At 35.9% G+C, this 22,231-nt stretch overlaps 1 protein-coding gene across 1 annotated transcript in view; it reads right to left on the bottom strand.

The window, feature by feature from the left end:
- Nucleotides 1–22,231, bottom strand: part of LOC120628750 (G-protein coupled receptor Mth2-like) — a 131,212-nt gene that overhangs the window by 7,374 nt on the left and 101,607 nt on the right. Inside the window, exons 2-3 of the mRNA XM_039897356.1 lie at nucleotides 880–1,094; nucleotides 435–661 (exon numbers count right to left, since the gene is read on the bottom strand). Coding sequence (XP_039753290.1) covers nucleotides 435–661; nucleotides 880–1,094 — 442 coding nt within the window. The remainder of the gene's footprint in view (nucleotides 1–434; nucleotides 662–879; nucleotides 1,095–22,231) is intronic.

Raw genomic sequence — 22,231 nt, 5'->3', positions numbered from 1 at the left:
ATGAAAAAGTGTTAAAAACGCAATAAAAACTGCACTAAAAAGACTGAATAAAATTTTAGCTCCGAGGCAAAACGCAACCAGTAATTTGATTAGCAAACTAGTTTCGGCTGCAAGATATTTTATACCGAAATGGGTGGAAAATAAAAAGTGTTTTTTGTTGGTAGCCTACGCCAAGAGAAAAAGCTAAAAATAAGGAAAAGAATGCCCACTCAGAAAACTTTTTGTCCAAAGAGTTGGTGCTATGATAAATCAGTAACTTGGGCAGAATATTTTAGCATCAGATTATTATTTCAATAAAACACTAAACATAACTAGTTAACAACGTATAGGAACTAAATACATGAGCTTAAATTATATTATGCTTAAGTTATATAGCTCTTTGTATGCGAAAACTTTGAATGGAGAATTAACGAAACTATGTTGTATAATCTTACCTGTAGCATACGCTATAAGAGTCGCCGATGAATTTGCTTCCTCTATCGGTGCTTGAAAACATACCAATGGGAGAGTCACTCCTGCTGGATTTGATTCATTCCAAAATGTCTCCATACAAAAATCCCTCGTACCGAGCAGAGGAGGTTGGCTGAACGGCACAAAAAGCGATCCATTGAAGAGAAGATAGAATTCATCTGCACTGACTTTATCCGGCTCCAATTTATATCTGCAAATAATAATGAAAATTATCTCAAATAACACGTCTTGAATACTCGTAGTTTGAAAATAGTAAGAGAACCGTACACATGTATTTAGTTAGGAAAACTTTGTTAGAGTTAAGCTAGTTAATGTAGCACGAGAATTTCCAGCAGAAATTGCAAAAGAAACTTTGTACGAGTCTTAAACAGAATTTAGAACACGTTGAGGCGTTATACGGATAATTACCTGTCGTAACTGCAGGGATTGCCAACAATTGTCTCGAAAACGTTGCTTTCGTAGCTCCAAATGTGCGTCTCGTTCGCTTTATGGAAGATCGGTTGGAATGTAAGCGTGGACCGCGAGCAAACAGATTTGACTTTGCCATCTACGATAGTAATTGTCAAGTTTTGTCCGCCCGCACAGCATTTCGGCACGACCGGCAGTTGTTTCTTAACTTCATCCTGTAAACAAATAAAAGACATTCTTATTCTGAAGATGCGTCGGCTCATCATAATAAATTAGGTTAAAGCTATAAGAGCCAATTTACGAAAAGGACAAGTTAATTTGGATGTTATTTCAAAAATGATGTACGGCACGGATCATATGACAAGTGCCTCATCAGAATTCAAGTCGAGTGTTTGAACTTTTGATGTATTCGTGAAAGAAATTTGACTGAGGTTAGCTGACGCAATGTTTGCCTCTAAAATTGGTCACGTAAATGCCGAAAATCATATTCTGAATTGAATTCGTAGTCATTCTCTTGGGATTTACCTTCTTAAATGATAGTTTTTATCTTACAAATTAGAATAATATTACGTAAAAAAGTAAAGTATTGTATATTACAAAGATTACTTTTTAATTCCTACTGTTAAATTGCATAAAGAACGTCTAAGTTACTGACACTTCCCCTGTTTGCAACACTTGCAGATATGTTTTCACAACCGTCCACTATTGTCAAAAACCACTTTAGTAGAATGACATTTTATAGAAATATTGTTACTTTAAATGTTTTTTGTGTTATTGGCATCGCATTTTTTAAAAACTTTAAATAAAGTGTAAACGCGTATTTTTAAACCTTTTTTTTTAGAACCTTAAAACGTGTAACTGCATCTTACTTCAGTACTCTTACTTTCTCTCTAACTAGTAATAAAAGATTAGAGGGATTTAGAGGTAAGAGCGTAGGTGTAAACGATTTGTGAGTGATAAAATTAGCTTAGTGGTATTACCACTTCAGCCTTCCTAGCGGCACGTCTGTGGGATATCTAAACTTTTCTTACTATTCCTTATTCATAAGCAAAGCTAGCTTTATTATTTCTAGGTAATTAATTACGCAATTCCATTTGTTTGGATATTCCCCAGTGCTATTAATATCCTACTATTTGCGAATTACTTAGCGTTTTCATTATTAAAATGGAATAAGTCATTTCCCGTAAGCGGAAGACACCTACAAATTGTATGGATCAACATAAAACGACAATTACGCTCGCTTCTCTTGTTTGCTCGTGAAATCGCAACTGTGCTATTTATATAGCTAAACATAATCTTCCATTTAGGCTATTTAATTTAAATTGCATACAACTTAGATTAAGGCGAAGATAACTTAGATTAATCGAATTTTCAGAAAGGATTTCAGTTCGGGTGCTATTTGCGTGTTATTTCAATTTACGTAGGTATCGCTTAATCAACTCTCCAACCTGTATAAGAACAGTTTGGTGGCTCTTTGCTGTATATCCCCTCTAGTATTAAGTACAACTCCTCATGATGCTTCTGCCCTGCTCGAATTAGGCTGATGATTAAGATTACGTCTTACAAAAAAAGATTATCTCAATATAACGGAAAATTATCATTTAGGTGCATTAATAACCTTGATCAGATACGAATGTCGTTGTGCGGTAGCGGCATTAATCGCTGTTTCACACTACCCAAAAATTATTTGCATAGGAACTATATTCTTATTTATTCGATATTTATTCTAATATTATTATCACTAGCGTATTTAACTTAGCACATTCTGAATATTGCCTAGAGGTAAACGTATTTACAGATCAAATTAATTAAAGATGCTGACAACTTAAAAAACATCCTGTATAAGATCTTGTCTTAGATGCGCTAAGTTTAAGTTTCTAAGAGCAATTGTTAAAGTTTTTTGTTGTATCGATACATACCGTCAACAATCTTACATTCAAACATATGGTTCTAATGAATCGGGGATTGCAGGACAGCTTTGCTACCCTGGTAGTTATCTTTTAGCTTTTTATCACCATGGGTGCAGTAAAAATGGCTACACTAATCATTCGCCGTTTGACCTAGATATCATACTTGTAATAACAATCGCCCACCTCTTCATATCGGAGCTGTGTTCATTCTCTATAAGCGTCTCTACAACGTGAGAGTAAGAATTTGTCCAGCTGTGAATTTGTAAGTAGTAACTCTTCCTAGGAAACCTGGACAATGGAAGTTACAGTTTACTATAACGAACAAATCAAGGGTACAATGTGATAGAAACTAAACACATTATTCTCTGACTTCACCTAATTTCATCACAATTCCCCGGAGAAAACCGTGGAGATGTCCTTAAACGACATCGTGTCATCAATTGTCGCATTAGTTGTCACGGGCACGTGCTAAACAAGGGCCGTGACTGACATAACATGCCCTCTATGAGAGACTATTTACCGTAGTTAACCCGCCAACACGTACGCTGAAATTATATTAGTGAGGTTAATTTTGTCCTAGCTCGTATAGCAAATTGCGGATTGAACAGGTATTCCAATCACTTCATCAAATATTGCGTTGTGTCTTGGCATTGTAACAATACTGTTTATTGCTGTAAATTATTCTTTGGTCTTGTACATTTGTGTTCTGGATCGTGCAAAAAATTGGTAAGCCACAGTCTCCAGATTTTTGTTTGGGTTTTCTCTCATAAAGCTCACAGTATCAGTTCAGAAACTTGCGTTGTTTTACTCTCAAACTCACAGCTTGCAAGCTTTCGATACCATTTATAATCACTCACATGTGATGCCAACTTAATAAAACATAAGGTGTTACCTTTATCGTACACGATTGTAATAAAAATACCTTGTATCGGTGCGAAACATGCGAGATCGTATTTTAAAAGATCTGCGTTTACTTAAAAGTTGAGTTTGAGTAAAGACACTACAAATTGCACCGTAAACATTTGTCTGTTTACTTTATTTTTATTGTACCGAAGCAAGTAAGTATTACTAACACGATAGTGTTGAGCAAACAATTCTTACATTTATGCCCCAGTCATTTTTACGTTCGTATTATATTATATTTATTTTTCGCACCACTTAACAATGCCTTATTACACCTAGTATTGAAAGGTCAAGTATGTCAATGCATCCTATAGGCTTAGCGGGCAAGTAATGTTGTACTGGAGTCCCTAGGGGCTTTTATGATTTGAATAAGGAACATCGCGCATTGCATCTCTGAATAAAATCTGTTCATTCTTATATTGCTATCTCGCTCTAACTTATGATGGCGTAGCTACTTGTCACTGTGTCACAGAGCGTGTTAAGGGTGAGTCATACAGTAAAGATTGTATAAAAAATATCTCAAATATTGATTTTATTGCCTTGCGATTTATAGTATTCAACTTAGGGTTAAAGCTGCCTTCGTTTTGGGCGCCTCTAAAACCCTTGCTACACTCAGGAAATTCCCTCGTTTGACTGGGATTTATCCCGGCGCCCTTAACGTACGACATTGCTTTACGCCCATGTTTTATACGGTTTTTTCTTTATAAATATTCACTGAGGGACACAGAAGCTCGTGACGTCACTGTCAATTACGAAAACAATCGCGACAAGAAACATCGTAAATATTTGCTTTTGACTCGGAACTGTCAAAACCAATTACTAACTTCGGGATTCGGTTATTTCGGGATCGAAAAAGGCTTGCATAAGACTAAATAAAATATTTTTTCTTCATCCGACTTTATTAAGCAATTATTGTCAAGTTTTTTCATAAAATAATGGTAAATAAAAAACAATATATTAAGAAAACAATGTTCGTATTTACACATAACTAACTGCATTTCACCGGGGCGAAGTCGTCTTGGCGGTGTCACTTGACATCGCCAATGCCTACTTGGCGGATAGGGCCGTCATATACCCGTGTCAGCAGGGATGGGGTAGACGCGAGTCTACGTGTGGTGTTCCACAGGGGTCTGTGTTGGGACCACTCTTGTGGAACATCGGTTACGACTGGGTGCTGCGTGGTTTGCTTCTTCCTGGCGTCGGCGTTACATGTTACACTGACGACACATTGGTAACAGCTTGTAGAGAATCGTACCCCCAGGCAATTATGTTGGCTACTGCTGGAGTTGCACAAGTTGTAGGCAGGATCCGGAGGCTGGGACTGGAGGTGGCGCTTAATAAGAGAAGGCTATGTTTTTACGGACCGCGGGAATACACAGCGTCGTTTCGAGCTCCGTCAGATCCTAATGGCGGAATGGAAGGCACGCCTGGAAAATCCCAGTGCAGGGCATGCCACTATAGCGGCGATAAGGCCCGTTATGGAGGATTGGCTAGGGCGCCACTATGGTGCCCTATCATTCCGGCTGACGCAGTATAACCGGACACCAGTTGCTTTGGTAAGCCACCATTGCGATGACTGCCTCGAGGATACAGCGCAGCACACCTTGGAGGTGTGTCCAGCTTGGGCAGGGCAGCGCCGTGCCCTCGAAAATACGGCAGCTGGTGACCTTTCGCTTCCAACTATAGCGAGAGTGCGGTGAATACGCAAGTGAACCCCGTGCTCTCACCTATAGGTCTATAGAGGGATACACAGAGTTTTTAGTGGGTGCAAGTCCCACATAAATACTCCTTTTCCCCCAACGGAGTGGTATGCGTCAGGCATTTTCTCTGCTGATTTCTTAACTTATGAATTATGTATTTTACGCCATGTTGCTACGATTTAATTTTAAAATCTCAATAATTAATGAAGGATTAAGTAACTAAAATAGCAAAATCAATTTTCGTTTTCGCAAACAGACTCCAAAACTCACTACAAACATACATACTTGACGTTTCAAAAGTACTTATAAAGTAGGCCTACTTGAAATAAATGAATTTTGAATTTCACGTTGAAATATGCATACAAAAGGGCACCAAACAAGAGTTTCCGTCTTTGTTGTAAGACGGTTTATAATTGAAAATTCATTTATTTCAAGTAGGCCTAATATAAGCACTTTTGAAACGTCAAGTCCGTCGTTTTGTAGTGACTCTACCACCGGTTCGGAAGACAGATTCTACCGAGAATTAGCCGGCAAGAAACTCAGCTATTGCTCTTTTCCGACATCAACTATTTACATTTTACATTTTGACATGATTTTTTCTATCTTGTGAGAAATGAAAGCGAAGCCGAATCCTTCCGAGGAACCTTGTAATTAAGAAATTCATCAATTGTATAGTAACCTTGCTGTAATAAATGTTTTTTAACATACTTATTATAATTATACTTAGTACTCAAGATTTGTGAATAAAAAAATCTGAAGTCGACAATATATTATGTCATTTCAAAGGCACTCTGCTACAGAAAGCAAGTTGCTCTTGACAAAAAATGAGCAACACCACAAAGACGAAAAAATTTTAGTCAAATTGTAATCCCCTTCATTGTCGCTAAAGCGGTGATCAAATGAATTTACATTTTTATGTTTCGAGCTTTTCCTTTTTTATAAATCCATTTAACCGAAAACAGACGATTGTAGAAATATAAAGGCCGAAACATATTTTTATAACGATAACGTATTTGCATTTGAGTTTCATTATCAAGCAGATTCCATATTGTGAATTATCTATATTTATAAGACTGACTGAGTGATCTATCAACGCACAACTCTAACCACTTGACGGATCGGGATGAAGTTTTGCACACAGATAGTTATTACTACGTTGTTAATAACTATCTGTGTGCAAAACATCCGCTAGGAAAGGATTTCTCGAACCCTAAGAGGGTAAAAGGAAGGATGAAAGTTTGAATAAAATTCTTCATTCATCTATTTATTTTTCAAGCTACATCCATGAAACTTTGATTTTAGGTTATCGATTAAAAATTAAGAAATATATGTTTAAAAGTTCCACTCCCAAAGACATTAAATAGAATGAAATTTTATATGAAAGTTACAGATTTTTTCAAGTCATTTTTTTAGTATTGTCAATTTAACTTGGTATATCTGTGTAAACCAAGGTGACTGACTGATCTATCAACCCTGGAGTCCGGATCTAATTTATGTCCAGTAAGGCGATTACGATTCAGCCATGATTGATTTAACTTGTAAAATGTTCTGATGAGTATTGTACAAGTTAAAACTGACACCGACTTGTCTTTTCTAAGATACCGTACCCAAAGGATTAAACGCGACCGCACTGAGACACTTTGTTACTGTCTGTCCGTCTGCCCGCCTGCCTGCCTGCCTGCCAGCCTGCCAGTCCACTTGAATGCCCGCCTGCCTGGCCGCCTGCCTGCCTGCTTAGCAACCTTGTGTTCAAACAAATTGTTTAAACTTATTCAACAGCAGGTCGAATTCTAATTCTACTTTAAATTATTTCAAGTAGGTAGGCTTTAATTATACGCAGTTTATAAAAACTGCGTATAATTTAAACTTGAAGTATAAACTTCAAGTTCGTATTGACTCTACCACCGGTAGATTCTACCGAGAAGACGCTGGCAAGAAACTAAGGAGTTGCTCTTTTCCAACATGAAATCTTAAATTACTTTTATTCGTTTTCATAGAACACGTGAAGAATATACTCGACTCGGGCTCTCTTTAACAAAATGCTTCCTCCTTGATAACTACATTGCAATGTTATAAAAACGTAGGTATATTATAGACTGATGTTAGTCTCAGTATTACTTCAAACTTTCACCATTCCAAAAGAACTTTGAGAAACGTACTTTGAATGAGGAATACCAAACGGTTCTGGAGCTAAATTTGAAGTCAGCCATTTGCGTTGCAATGAACCCGTAAGAAACGAGCGCTTTACCTAACCCGACCCATAAATTAAGGCGGGGATTGACCTCGCAATAGTCTTAAGATTCAAGAATGTTTCATTTGAAGACGCCAGCTCTTGGGAGATTTAGGGATTTTTCCGGGCTTCCTACTTTTTTTTACCTTGCGAAACTGCCTCGTCGGTTAGAATGTTCAACTACAAATCACGAGATCCTTGGTTCGATGATATGTCTTAAAAAAAAGTATTGGGTTTCTCTGAATACAAAATCTCAGTTTTAGCCTGGAATTAGAATGAGCCTGAAATCCCTGTTGTTATTACTAAAATGTTATAATAATTCGTTAGAACCCACCAAACATGAAGTAGAGAAAGATCCAATGAGAGAGGTGGCCTGCGCCCAGTAATGAAACTTAAATCGGCTAGCGATAAACTGTATTACTTCAATTTAATATCCCAATTAGTTGAATTAATATTGTCACCCAAATTCAGTTTAACTATTTAATCAGGAATAGCAAAGAATAATAACTGCAATTGTATTGTTTTTGACTAAAATCTCCGCTCCCATAATTCAAAGTAATCGTAATAAAATGAACAGTGAGTTTTATTTATTAGTGCACCACTATAAGTTCAGGAAATAAAAAGAATCTCTTCTTCTTTTAACACTAAGATATAAGTACAATACAAGAGGCGGCATTATTGCTTAGCGATCTCTACCAACCTTAGGATTAGGTCGACAAAGTTGGAATAAACGGCTGGTATGAAATTATTAACTTAAAGAAGTAAATGTGTTGAAGTTTCACTTATATAAAAGTTATTTTAGATAAGTGAATACTTACTTAAATATAAGTTACAATTATAGAAGCGATGATAGCCTAGTGGTTAACTTCGGTTTCGCTATCCAAGGGACGGAGTTCGATTCCCGAAACACACCGCTACTTTAGTCATTGAGAAAAGTCCTAGGCCTAGGGTTACGTTGTCAACGTACATACCATGCTTATAAATTGAAGCTCTATCATATTTGTAATTATTTAAAATGCATATAAAGATTTCGGAACCGTCATGATCTGACAATAGCGGACCTTAACAAAAAATTACGGCTCTCATTTCACCAGGGTCGAAATTAATAAATGCCCTCTTTAACAGTTTTATAGCGACTATCCAGTAGGAAATCGAGTAGGAAATATTAGTTTCGATCTACTTTTCAAAGGTCCATATTACAATGTGACACTTCTATCGTTCTTCTGAATTAAAGTTTTTTTTAAATAATAATGTTTAATTGAAGGCCTCCCTGGAGTCGTGTTCTTTTAAACGAATGTTCCAGGTTCGATACCCGGCAGAAACGATTTAGGAATTTATAATTTCTGAATTTTCTCTGGTCTGGTCTCGTGTGTAGCTTCGGCCGCGGCTTGTTACCATACATACCACCCTATCGACACAGACTTGCCTCCAAGCAATTAAGCGTTCCGGTATAATGCAATTGGCTTCTAAGCCGATTCATCATCATCATAATATCGACCCATTACCGACTACTACAGAGAGAAAGAAAACGCACACAGAGAAAGGGTTAAGGCCGTAGTCCACCACGCTGGCCCAGTACGGATTGGCGGATCGATTAAAAAATATATTTTATTATTAGCTACAAATCTTAAAAATGTGTTTTCATACACAATACGGCTAGTGCTTGTGAATTAAAGTGAGAGAGCCTGCCTAGCCCTGCCGTATGCGTGAGAGAAAGGGAAGCCAGACAGACTGGTGCCGTAACGCGTTACGTAACGAAGCGTTTTGCACTCCCATACGAAGTTATCACTTCAAAAATGTCCTTATTGCAAAATGATTTGGATATATTTTGGTCACCCTAACCTTTCATCTAAAGCTTCCGGATCCGTAATCTAGATTTGTCTTCACTTCTCTTCGGGCACATTATCTGTACCAACGAGTCGGGCTTAGCGGCGTTGATAATTGAGTGCTCCAGTGAGCATAATTTGTTCATTCCTCCAACAAACGTAATGAATAAGCCCGAGGTATTTAGTGAATTCAGTAAAGTGTAGTTATTTTACTCTATCCTGTTTTTAGCGCAATCTTATGACAGCGTATTTTCTTATTTATCTCGCAGCTAGTTTTAATTAATTTAGTTAACGCGTTTCTATTTGAATTAAATCTAGGTTACTATTTTAACAACATTTTATACACTCGCTACATTTAATTTTATAGTACTTGCTTCGCCATGTGGTGCTACCCGCGTGCTAATTATTTGACAGCCGATTGGCGCAGTGGGCACTGACACTGTTTTCTGAGTTTAAGGTGTGGGTTCGAATCCCACAATTGGTAAATGTTTGTATGATGACATGTTCATCAGTGCAATGTTTTTTAGTGCCCAGACTCTGAAAAACATTATCTGTGTATTTATTAGAATATTGCAAGCATTTATGTTTATTACTTATAAATTATTTAAGTATCGCAAGCAACGCTTACATTGGGGCTAGTTGGCGCTGTGTAAACTGTCGTAATATATTCATTTATTCAATTACGTGGCCCGTACTACACACTTTTGTTCCGTACATACAAAAGTTTACATGAATGATGATGATAAAATATATTCGTGAACTACAACCTAAAGCTAATAAAATCCGAAAGTATTAGTCTCCGATCACAGATTTCGTAGACACAGCCACTTAAGATAAAAAACATTGCGTAACTCAGGCACGCGTTTTCCAAATTGTTCTAATAAACGTCTCAGTTATAAAACCGTTTCCGACGAATGACGAAGTATATACTTTTATTAGGTAAATCTTGCGCTCCAAGTAATTTCACGTGTACTCTGATCTACCATTGAGTTCTGTAGATGCTCTTAGTAAGACACGGGAATATCTCGCGCGCGATAGGGGTCGTCGAGTAGACTATAACACTGTAGAAAACTTAAACGTGATATCAAAATAAAGTATATCCTTACTAATATTATAAATATGTTTGTTTGTCCTTCCTTTACGCCCTAACTTAGACATAGACTAAATTGATATGACATAGGCAAATTTTTATCCCAGGAAACAAAAATGTTCTTCCGGGATTTGAAAAACACCGGACGAAGAACGCGGGTGGCACCAGTTGTTGTTATATTTCCAGTATATTTCTTAATATTGCGTTGTGTTAATTCGGGATAAGATTAGTTCTACTGTTGGTATTTTTTTTTTTCGTGATATGGCTGCGATACCCATTACAGGTTAGCCCGCTTCCATCACCACTACTTACTATGTGAGATTTGTTTTATACCACTAAAAGTTTAGCATTTGACTGTAATCTCTATAATGGGCTAAACTGTTGCCACCTTTCCTATTAGATTAAGCTAGCGTCTAACTACCGCTTGTGATATGTGCGAACTCGTACTAAAGCTACTGAGCATTTGAATGAACATCACACCGCACGTGGGAAGTTAATAAGAGAATCTTGAACACTCGAGTCACGTTTCAGATATGCCGGAATAAGTGGGATAACAAGGGAACGGAAAACAATGCCGAAAGTCTTAAGACAAACAGAGGGTACTCATTTGATACAACCTCAAGTCAGATTATTCCTTTGTCTGAAACAAATAGGCGAAAACAAAACTTGTAAGTACTCGGTGTAAGGCACTAGTTGAGGAAAGAGAGATCTTAATTATAAGTAGTTTAGCTGACACGCTCCGAGTTCTCACGGCTTGCCTCAAGTTTAAATATGCATAGTCTATTTTTCAGTCTAAGATCCCGTTAATTGTAATAATAATAATATAATGATTTATGCATTTATTCAGATACGCTTCTTTTTTGCAGTAATACTTCTTTTGGCGCGTTAGGGAAAAATGAAGAGGGAAAAATTTTACGATGCGCACGCACACCTTAAAAAAAAGGTGGACTTCACACGCCTTTGACTACGTTATGGATAACTATCACGCGCTCAGGTTTTCTCACGATGTTTTCCTTCAACGTTGAAGCAAGTGGCCTTTTAATTGCTGAAATCGCACATTACTTAGAAAAGTTCGAGGTGCGTGCTGGAATTCGAACTCGGCCACCCGAAAGTGAATCCGAAGTCCTCACCACTGGGCTAACGACGCTAAAGGTAAAGAAGATACTCATCTGTATTTTCAGTCCAGATGCAGCGCTGCATCATACGAACTTAGTTGAATTATTAAGCAACGAAAATATAAAATACCTCTTTGGTATAGTGTCAGCATGTTAAAATAGTGGTCCCGAGGTTCTGTGTTCGAAACCCCGGTTGGGCAAGAAATTAGTTAGGTAATTGGTGGTTTTAATTCGGTATACGAGTCCCACATAACCTCTTTCTTGCCCGTGAAATTGCAGTCAGGGGCAAATTTGTGAAATCTTTATCATTATTCGTTAAGCACTGGAAAATAACACATAATAAAATAATAATTAGACACATATTGGGGCCAAAACATACTGTTATAAAATTAGAAAATAAACACAATCAACACTCCAAAAGAAACCTACTGAAACTCCATTCACTTGGAACCTAGTAATCTTTGAAATGTGTAATGTTAATTACCCTTTCTATTTCTGCTTTTAACAAACTTGACAAGTAAATAAATTCACGCTAGTCGATAAATCCATTTCGGCAGACATTGATAAAATTTTAATTAAGCTCTGGCGAAATAATTATTCAATTAAAGCACGCGATTTGCTCAGTTTCAATAGCCTACGTTAATGTCAGTATTTGCACACCGCGAATCATACATAATATAGTAATAAATAATTCATTCACAACATAATAATTAACATCAGCAATATTCAATATACATATAATTTTATAATATAGTTATGGGTATCACAGGAAAATTGTACAAATGGACTCTGAGAAAAATGCTGGCATTCGTTTCATTAATTAGTTACCAAAATCTAAATGAGTGATCAAATCAGAAATGAGGAGATCCGTAGAAGAACTAGAGTTACCGACATAGCTCGGCGAGTCGCGAAGCTGAAGTGGCAAGGGGCGGAGAAATAAGAATAGCTAGCTCATAGCTCGGAGAACCGATGGACTTTGGGGTCTTAAGGTACTGGAATGGCGACCCCGCACCGGCAAACGCAGCGTAGGTCGGTCCCTAACGAGGTGGACAGATGACATCAAGCGAGTAGCTGGGAGCCGCTGAAGGCAAGCGGCCCAGGACCGTGTATTGGGGAACTCCCTACAAAATACCTATGTCCAGCAGTTGACGTCAATTGGTTGAGGTGATGATGAAAATCTAGAGTCAGTACTGTGGTCGTGTGCGCAACTGTTCCCGCTACTTAGTCACCAGGCGAAAAGATGGATTGATAGTTTAAGTCAGTACAAGTGTTGGAGGAAGTCCCATACTTGAATAACACTAATTTTCACTCATTACATTTGAAATACAATCGAGCAGAAATGTTTCTAACAAATATTCGTTACAGATGGATCCTCGAGAATGCAATGCTTCTACTTTTATACGACTCAAATACCGTTTACAATGTTGACAATAAAACGAACCAATAATATTTTTTGCAATATAAGTTTCCCGTAAGTTATTTCAAAAAATATTATTATTATTATTACTATATAATATTCTAAACAGCTTTCGCTGATGCGTCTATATTATTTATTGTGCTCTTTGTATTTTGATGAGTATTCTTAAACTGATTCAGTGATACTGAATACTAAATGACCTACACTGTATATTCAGAATGTGTATGATGTAAATCTGACATATTGGTTCAAAGACAACTTAATTTGAACTGCAGTTCATTATAACTATTAGTAGTATAATTAAATATCCATTAGAATGATATTTTGTATTATCGTTAAGAATGCGAGTATTTACGAAGATAAACCCATCTGATCAAATCAGGTCAAGTCACAGACCTTTTATCTATATCCAACGATTTCCAATCTTTTACTTTTTAAATGATTAGAAACAGATGACTGCCGCAATATCAGGGTCTTGTATGCAGTGCAGTGCTTCTCTATTATTAACTAACTTAATTTCATATAACTTTTATAGTAATAGGACTTTTCTACTTTACACCATCTTCTAGCTTTATGCCTACCCTGGTCAAAACCTGTATCCTTAGTATATGATTTGTACATTCCTAATCGAAGGCGATTTCGGTTATTGATACTCTGTAATGTTAGAGTGAAACGGAATGTATTGTTTTGAGCTCAAAATCATCCAAACTTCCACAGTGAGCGCTCTTGGCAAAATAAAAACAGATTACGTAATTTGCGACTCTGTCAGAAGAAAAGGAAAGCAAAGGTGTTAACGTCTAGAGTACCATAACTCTTAAGCAGTTTTCTATCAAATAACGTTGAATCGATTAAATTTCATTTAAACATGTGGGCCCATCAATCACCAAAAACAATTCAACTAATACAAATAATTCTCAGACAAACAATTCTTGCGAACAATAAAATGGTATTACAGATAACGAAACCGGAAGCAAACAAAGCTACAAAACTGCAGTTCATTACGGACCCTCCTCGTTTTCTTCATCAGATAACTATAGCTTCATACCCGTATATTAATATGCCATACTAAGGAAAATTAAACGCACCGCACGTCGCCAAATAGGAAAATAGCCCAAAGCCCCCAAACGGTACATAATTTAGTAGTATCCTCAAGTAGATAGATTAAGATGTGAATAATTCAGGAGTCGTTTTATCAAGTAAAGGGTTTGGGAGTAAGACACACATAGAAAGTAAAATAATATTTGTTGCATGCAAAAAAGTTTTGTACTAACCTTAAGATAATATTACATCAAGCAATTTTAGACTACCGCAAAATTGAAAATTGAAATATTTCTCTCTCTTCGTAGCTGGAAGTCAGCTGGACCAAAGGCCTCTCCTTACGGGAGGACGGATAGATGGTAGTAGTAGCACAAAAGAACGCTGCAGCCTGTTTTACTTTATACAACATCCGCGGAAAGTGGTGGGGCGGTGACAGCTGTATTCTGATCTGCCTTCATCAAAATGCACGATATATTTCTGCTTCATGTGAATTCGATACGTATTTTCATCCTGTAAAGTATGTTGCCCAAGGTCAAAATGCCATTGTGCTTTATCGCCTAGCCTAGTTACCGGCAATATTACATACATATATTACATACATCCATCAGTCGCTCAGTCGGGATAGGTTATGTTTTAATTCGCCTACGATTTTCTATATGGTCGCCTATATGTTTTAATTCGCCCAGAGACCGAGTTAAAAGCGTGTGTGGCAAGCAATCTGTAATATGTCTTCGCAATAATTACGTAGTTTTCTTGGAGGTGCCTTCAAAACTGTTGTGTTTTCGATATAATTAAGCAGCCTACGAACATTGTAACCAACTGGCGGATCTAAGAGAAGTGGTGCGGTAACCTGCCGATTGCCGTTGACTGTTCCATTCTACCATTGCTCGATGGTCAATCATTTTATATCGGAACATCCTCAGCTCAGCTTTGACGACCCCTTGTGCAACGGTGAGTCCTGTGAATTTAAACAGGAGGTCCCAGGTTCGATTCCCGAGTTCAGTATTTTCTCTTGTCTGGTCTGGTGGGCTTCGGGGGAGTATGGTAGGTATACTAATCAGTTTCTACGCACCGGAACACTAAATCGCTTAGGAGCACGTCTTAGAATGCATCACTTACCACCTGGTGAGATCTCTCTCCAAGCAGAAATAGACCAACGGGATCAACTTTTTATGGGCCTTATGTAATAAATGCGAAAATTTGGATGGAATTTGCTACTCAATCGCAGATATAGGTAAGATAGTCTGGAATAATACAAGGACTTATTTTTATCCCAGAAAAAGATACAGTTCTAATGGGATATTTTTTTTTATTTTAACAGACCAAGAGATATACGTTTTTTTGCAAAATGACAGTTCTGGGGCAAAAGAATAACATATGCATACACATCATAATTTCTAAGCGAACGAAGTCGCTGAAAACAACTAGTATTAAGTAAAATAAACAGTATTTCCAATTATAAGGGTATTTGCTCTGCATCTGAGGTCGTCAAACTTAAACATGAGGTAACTGGAGACAGTCATTCATGGTTTTTGTCCTGCGTCACTTAGCGGCTCTTTAATTAACTTAACCAAACCTTAATGATTTTGCTCGCGTATTTCATGAAAGCATTTTAATGAGACGCCGTGGAAATGCACTCGAAAGCAGATAAGGCAAAATTAATTTCTTTTATTTCTGGTTATCAAACGTCGCAATCTCGGCACCCTAATATATATCGCTTAGCATTTCTGTTGTAGACAGCGCCGTTCGTACTTAGCGATATTTATTTCGGCACTTTGGGCAGTATCTTTGTGGAGAATACTCATATTAAGAGAATTCTATCTCGGGGGAGTGAATTCGGTGCGTGGAGGCCTCAGGGCAATCTCTTTAAGTGGCCTCCGTAGAAGCTGTGCCTTATCGGACTTTATTAGTTATTTATTCCACGATAGAGCCCAAGGTCTTGGAAATGTCCTTCATGTAAATTGCATTATTTTTCTTCTGCCTCAGTGGAACCGAATTTATTTAGGTCATGTGTATATATCACGTGGAGGTGTTCTTGTGCTATAAACTTTATTTTTGCAATTCATGTCCCGTAAAAAGAGCGATGGCGCTCTAATCTGATAATTCTTGACATCCTTTCTGGTAATTCATACAGATTATGATCTAAATATTAATAAGCTATGTATACCCGTATTCGCGTGTGCATAATAACCAGTGTTTGAATAATTGTTTTTTATATAAAACCATTTTTGCTTTAAAAAAGATCCAAACGTGGTTCTCTAAAAGATTTGATGTCACGAAAAAGTTGTAGAACAATAATCTTTTCCTGATTATGTCTAACTGTTTTGCCCTAGTTTAGCAGTCCTTTTTTATAATAATAATTGATTACAGCAGATGGTCAGCCATCGTCTATAAACTTCTGTCCTGCAGTGTAAATCTACCTATTGGACACTGCAGGGAATGAAGTAGGTATGAAACCTCATCAACAGCCCACATTTCTGAACATAGGCCTTGCCAAGAATGCACCACACACGGTCCTTCGCATTTCTCATCCAGTCACCTGAGACAATCGGACCAGCGAGCTGGAGGTCGTCCTGCCCTGCGCTTACCGAATCACGGTCGCCTCTCCAGAACGCGTCTACCCCAACGGCCATCGGTCCTACGATAGACATGACCCGCCCATTGCCACTTCTTTTTTGTTTTTTTCGGATTGTGTGTAGATGACAGCGTAACGCGGGCTTGTTGGCGTTGCTCGGGCATAGGCTCTGCCAGGAAAACTTTAAACCCTAGGGCTCGGTATTTAACCTAGGCCATTACCGCTTCTACTACAGCTATTGTACGTATTTTTCTAAATTGCTAAACAATTAAATAAAAATTTAAGTAAAGCAGGCTCGCGATAGGTAACTGCGCCTATCACGAGCATTATTTTTACAGCCAGTTATTATAAGAACATAGTTTAATTAAATTACTTAATATCAATTAAAAGCATACTTCACTCGATGCACTTAAATTTGGTATTGGAAATGTGACATCAGTTAAGCTGGATGACATTCCATAAATGCGTTTAGGAATTAACTGGTTGCGTACCCTCGAGTTTATTTTTAATCTTTTTTATACGAGTGACATCTGTCAGAGTTATTGCTTCAACGGCAGTCAATCTCATTAAATGATCTAAAGGCGTTCTAAAGGGTTCGAGAAATAAAAAATAAACAATGTCAAAGCACCTTAAATCTTTTATAAGGGGAAAAGTACCGCTTCTCCATAATACTCTTATAAAAACTTGAATATTAAACCGAGCTTTGAGTAACTATAGTAGGTATAAATAAATATTTACCACAAGTTTATTTTATAAAAACAATGCAACTGCTCAGATGTTTGTCTGAGTGCACACATTAAAGCCAATCTTAGCGTACAACTTACATACGTTAATGTGCCTTAAATGTATTGTACTTATATACTTGTTTAACCAAGCTATGGCTCATTCTGAAATTAATTCCCGTTTTCATGCTAACTTTCATGCTAGCTGTTAAGTAATAAATAGTGTGTAGTGTGTAGAACTAAATATTCAAGTCAATAGTTTAACGAAATTTTAACTTTTGGGAACATTTATATTAAAATATATACCTACTACACTTAATTTGTTAAGTCTGACTTGACAGTTATTCATTGTTTGACAAGTTTTCTGAGGATGCTCCGGTTTCGAAGGGAAACGTGCATAGAGGGTACATTCCCGAAGATCTGTTTGGTGTGGAGTATAAGGATTGAAGAAATTATTGATACAAAGTTGAAAAAATTGAGCAAATTAAGCTTAATATTCATAATATGAAAAAAATAATTAATGCTTCAAAACTATCTAATGCCATCAGCATTAGAATAATCAGAATACAGACAGACGAGACAGAAAGTTAAATCCTCATGAATAAAACTACTTTTAAATTTAAATAATATTTTTAGAATCCAAACCGAATGAATGGAACAAAATATTTATTCAACGAGTTTACAGTCAACATTAAGTAAGTAATAGGAATCGAGAGAATTCACCTTAATAAGAGTGTTTATTTTTATTAAGAAGTAAGTATCAGAAGCCTTTTGAATTGAATAGCTCCTCAAAGAGGGTTTACTTACTGAAGTACTTGTTTGCTTTAATATATTTTTTCTTATCATTGGAAAAGGGTTCAGAGACTTAATGTTAACTGTATGTTTGTTTATTTTTTCTTGTGATGAATTTCGGTTCTAATGATTTATTATATTTTCTACCAATAGGTGTATGAAGAAGTGTGAAGGTAAGTTTACTACCGTTAGTAGCCTTGTAGCCTCACAATAATTAAAAAAACATTTTTGATTAGGTTGAGAACGATGTATGGAATATGTTTTATTATAATTAAGAGTAATTAAGAGTAGATAACGAGTGACCACAGTTCTATCTATAATACATAATATAATTTTTTTGTCTTTATATTTCCTACCACCACGGCCTCAATTTAGTTTACCACTTTAGGTTTACTTATTATAAGTTACTTACCATTATTATAAGTTTAAAAAACATTGGTATTTGCATATTATTCATTGATTGTATTGAAATTAATCAACTTGCTAAGAATGGAAAAAAATATTGGAAACAATTATAAACCTAGCTATTCTACCTGCCTTCAGAAACCAATTGAAATTATAATAATAATAATAATAATAATAATAAACTTTATTTAGGCCAAAAATAGTTTGTACGCAGAGTTCTAGATTAAGTATATAAAAAAAAAACATTGCGTTTATGATTTATAAAGAAACAATACTTCTTAAAACATAAGATTTGGTTGCTGGTGCCTTCATCAGATTTCACAGTTTTATAAGTACCAGCGACCTTTAAACCAAAAATAATACCTGCTTACATAATAAATGAGGTTAGTAATTGAAAATATATAGGAATGTACAAAATGTTTGTAAGACCAGGTTCCAGTTACGCCAACTCCTGTACTAGTTAAAACTGTATCACAGTGAGTTGCCATTCCTCGTGCCCAAGTACTTACTATAAGTCTATACGTTTTATTCTATATTATGAATAGGTAAACAATATGTGTGCAGTTTTAAGATAATATAATAATAGTAATAGCGGGTAGGTGGCTAAAATCTTATGAGACACGTTTAACCATCCACCCGCCACTTCACTATTGCTTTGGCAGTATATGGCAAAGTTTAAGAATGTAAGTATTGGTTAGTATGTAATTGGTTAATATGATAATCAGTAATTAATGCGATAGTTTGTTACAGTTTTTAATAAAAATGAAGTGCATCTAATTATGATATATTATGGATGGTTTTTTTTTTTTTTTTTTTGTGAGAGTGAGTGCTAGTTCGTGTATTATGTGTGTTTAAATGTGTCTGTGTGTTAAAAATTATGAGTGATGGTGCGTGTATTATGTGTGTTTAAATGTGTCAGTGTGTTAAAAATTATATAATTTTTTTCAGAAGATCTTCTACTTCGTTATAATTTTGGGTAATAAGGTATTTAATCAGCTCTGTTTTACATTTATAAGTAGTATAATTTTTTAACATTAAATTTCTGCTGAGTGCATTATATAATTTAGGACCAAGGTAATAAGCAAATTTTTGCGCAAATACTGTTTTTAACTTGGGTAAGTTAAAAACTAAATCTTTTCTACGTCTCGTCATGAACGAAGGTCGTTTTTTATGTTGCGCAATAACAACTTGTTTTATAAATAATTTCCTGACTGAGAGTACGGCTAGTTCGGAGTATAACTGCTTTGTAGGGTAAGAGTATGTCTTGAATGCCATTACTTTAAGTATAGAGCGCTGTGCTCTTTCAACTGCTAATAGGGTAGTTTTAGAAGTACCTCCCCAGGCATTAATTCCGTACATAATAATAGATTGGCATAGTGCAAAATATGTCGTAAGGAGTAACGAAGGTGAACATATATGCCTTAGGCATTTAAATGTATAAATAAGTTTCCTAATCCTACTGCTTAATTTAATTGTGTGCTCTTTCCAGTTTAGATTCTGATCAATCGTAATACCAAGATATTTAATAAAGCTTGTTTGTTTAATGTAGTAACATGCGCAGTCTATTAAATCATTGCATGTGTGAGCTTTTATAGACATAGACCCATGCTGAGGTTGAGTTTTGTTATGTATACTGAAAGTCATAAATTTTGTTTTATCTAAATTAAGAGTAAGTAAGTTGTTATCCAACCACGTGGTTACCATTGTGAGACCCTTATTTGCCAAATTATTAATTTCTTGCCAAGACTTTCCACTAAACAGCAGCACCGTATCATCAGCAAAAGTAATGATTTTTCCCTTTAGCAAAGTCATGTTGCATAAATCATTGATGTAAATCAAGAACAAGGTAGGACCAAGAACGCTACCCTGAGGGACACCGAATTGAATACATTCTTCCTGGCTCTCATAATCATTGATTTTTACACGCTGCTGTCTATTGGAAAGATAGTCTGTAATCAATTGGAGAGGTAGTCCACGTATGCCAATATATTCAAGCTTCCGTATTAGTATGGGGACAGATACGGTGTCGAACGCCTTGGCTAAATCTAAATAAATTCCTAGAGTTTTGTGCCCATTGTCCAATTGCCCTACCACGAAAGAAGTTAATTCATGTAAGGCATTGTCAGTTGATTTGTTTTCCCTGAACCCAAATTGGTTTTGTGAAAGAAGGTTATTTGACTCTAAGAATTTCTTTAGCCTTACATTAATAATTTTTTCTAATATTTTTGCAAGAACATTGGGAACAAGGGAAATTGGTCTATAGTTCGACACCGCATTTTTGTCTCCAGATTTGTATATGGGAATAATAATAGACTTTTTGAGTAGCTCTGGAAATACACCGTCATCTATACATTTGTTACAAATTATGGCAATAGTTTTCGAGAAAATATTTACCCCTTTTTTAATCAAAGATGTAGGAATTCCATCCGAGCCACATGATCTACTAGATTTCAAGTTTAAAATTATGTGTTTAATTTCATTTTCGTCGGTTGGCAGAAGCAAAAATGAATTTACAGGTGAACCTATGGTTTGAATATTTTGCTTTCGAGTAAGTTCTTGTTCACTTTTTTGTAGTCTAGTCAAAATATTATTAGATAAATCACTGCCGATTTGAATAAAATAATTATTCACGTAGTTGAGTGAGGCCGTAGGTATAGGCTTTATATGTAATAGCTCTGAAGAACTATTTTCTTTATTATTTAAATTGCACATTGCTTTAATAACATCCCATTTATCTTTCAGGGTTTTCTTTTTATTATTTATTTCATCTCTATAGTAGTTATTTTTAAGTGTCTTAAGTAATTTATTACAAGTGTTACGATAACGTTTGTAAGTTATTTGAATTGTATGATTATCAGGAGCTTTTTATGAAGATTATCACGATTCCTCATGCATCGGCATAGTCCCGGAGTTATCCAAGGTTTTAAATTGGTCTTACGTCTAGATAATTTTAAAGTAACTGTATATTTATTCATTGTTTCTTTGATAAGTCCCACAAACATGCTTGTCATCGCATTAGAGTCAAGATTAGAAAGAATTTGTGACCAATCTAATTTACTTAAGTTTTCTAATACGGCATTAAAATCAGTTTTTGTACGTTTATTAATATGTTTAGTAGTTTTAATGTTTATTTTACGCATTGATGTCAAAACACAATAGTGGTCCGTTAGTAATGTATTACAAACAACAGTAAGAGTGTCACTTCTCGTTCTAATGAAACTATGATCTAAACAATTATTTTGTCTCGTAGGAAAATTGTGAGCTGATATGAGTCCATGCGATGCTAAAAGGTTTACGTATACTGATGGCTCTTTATTAATTAATTGTTGCTCAGATATATTTATATTCAGATCACCCATTAACAGAACACTTTTGTATCTTCTAAGTTGGAAAAGAATTTTGTCCAAGGAGTCTAAAAATGGTTCTAGGTTTTTAAAACAGGGTGGTCTGTATAAGGAAATTATTGCCAGTTCATTATCTATAGTAACAACCAAACAGTTAGCTTCTTTACAATAATTGGGTTCAATAACAGTACAATTTATATTGTTTTTGATGTAAATGACAACCCCATCGTTTTGATTTAGGTAATTTTTAGTAGAATAAGATAAATAATTATTCATTTTTGGTAT

The sequence above is a fragment of the Pararge aegeria genome, chromosome 13, assembly GCF_905163445.1.
Source record: "Pararge aegeria chromosome 13, ilParAegt1.1, whole genome shotgun sequence".
Classification (NCBI taxonomy): Eukaryota; Metazoa; Arthropoda; class Insecta; order Lepidoptera; family Nymphalidae; genus Pararge; species Pararge aegeria.
The sequence above is the reverse complement of the archived record's forward strand: the minus strand, read 5'-3'. Positions and strand labels throughout refer to the sequence as shown.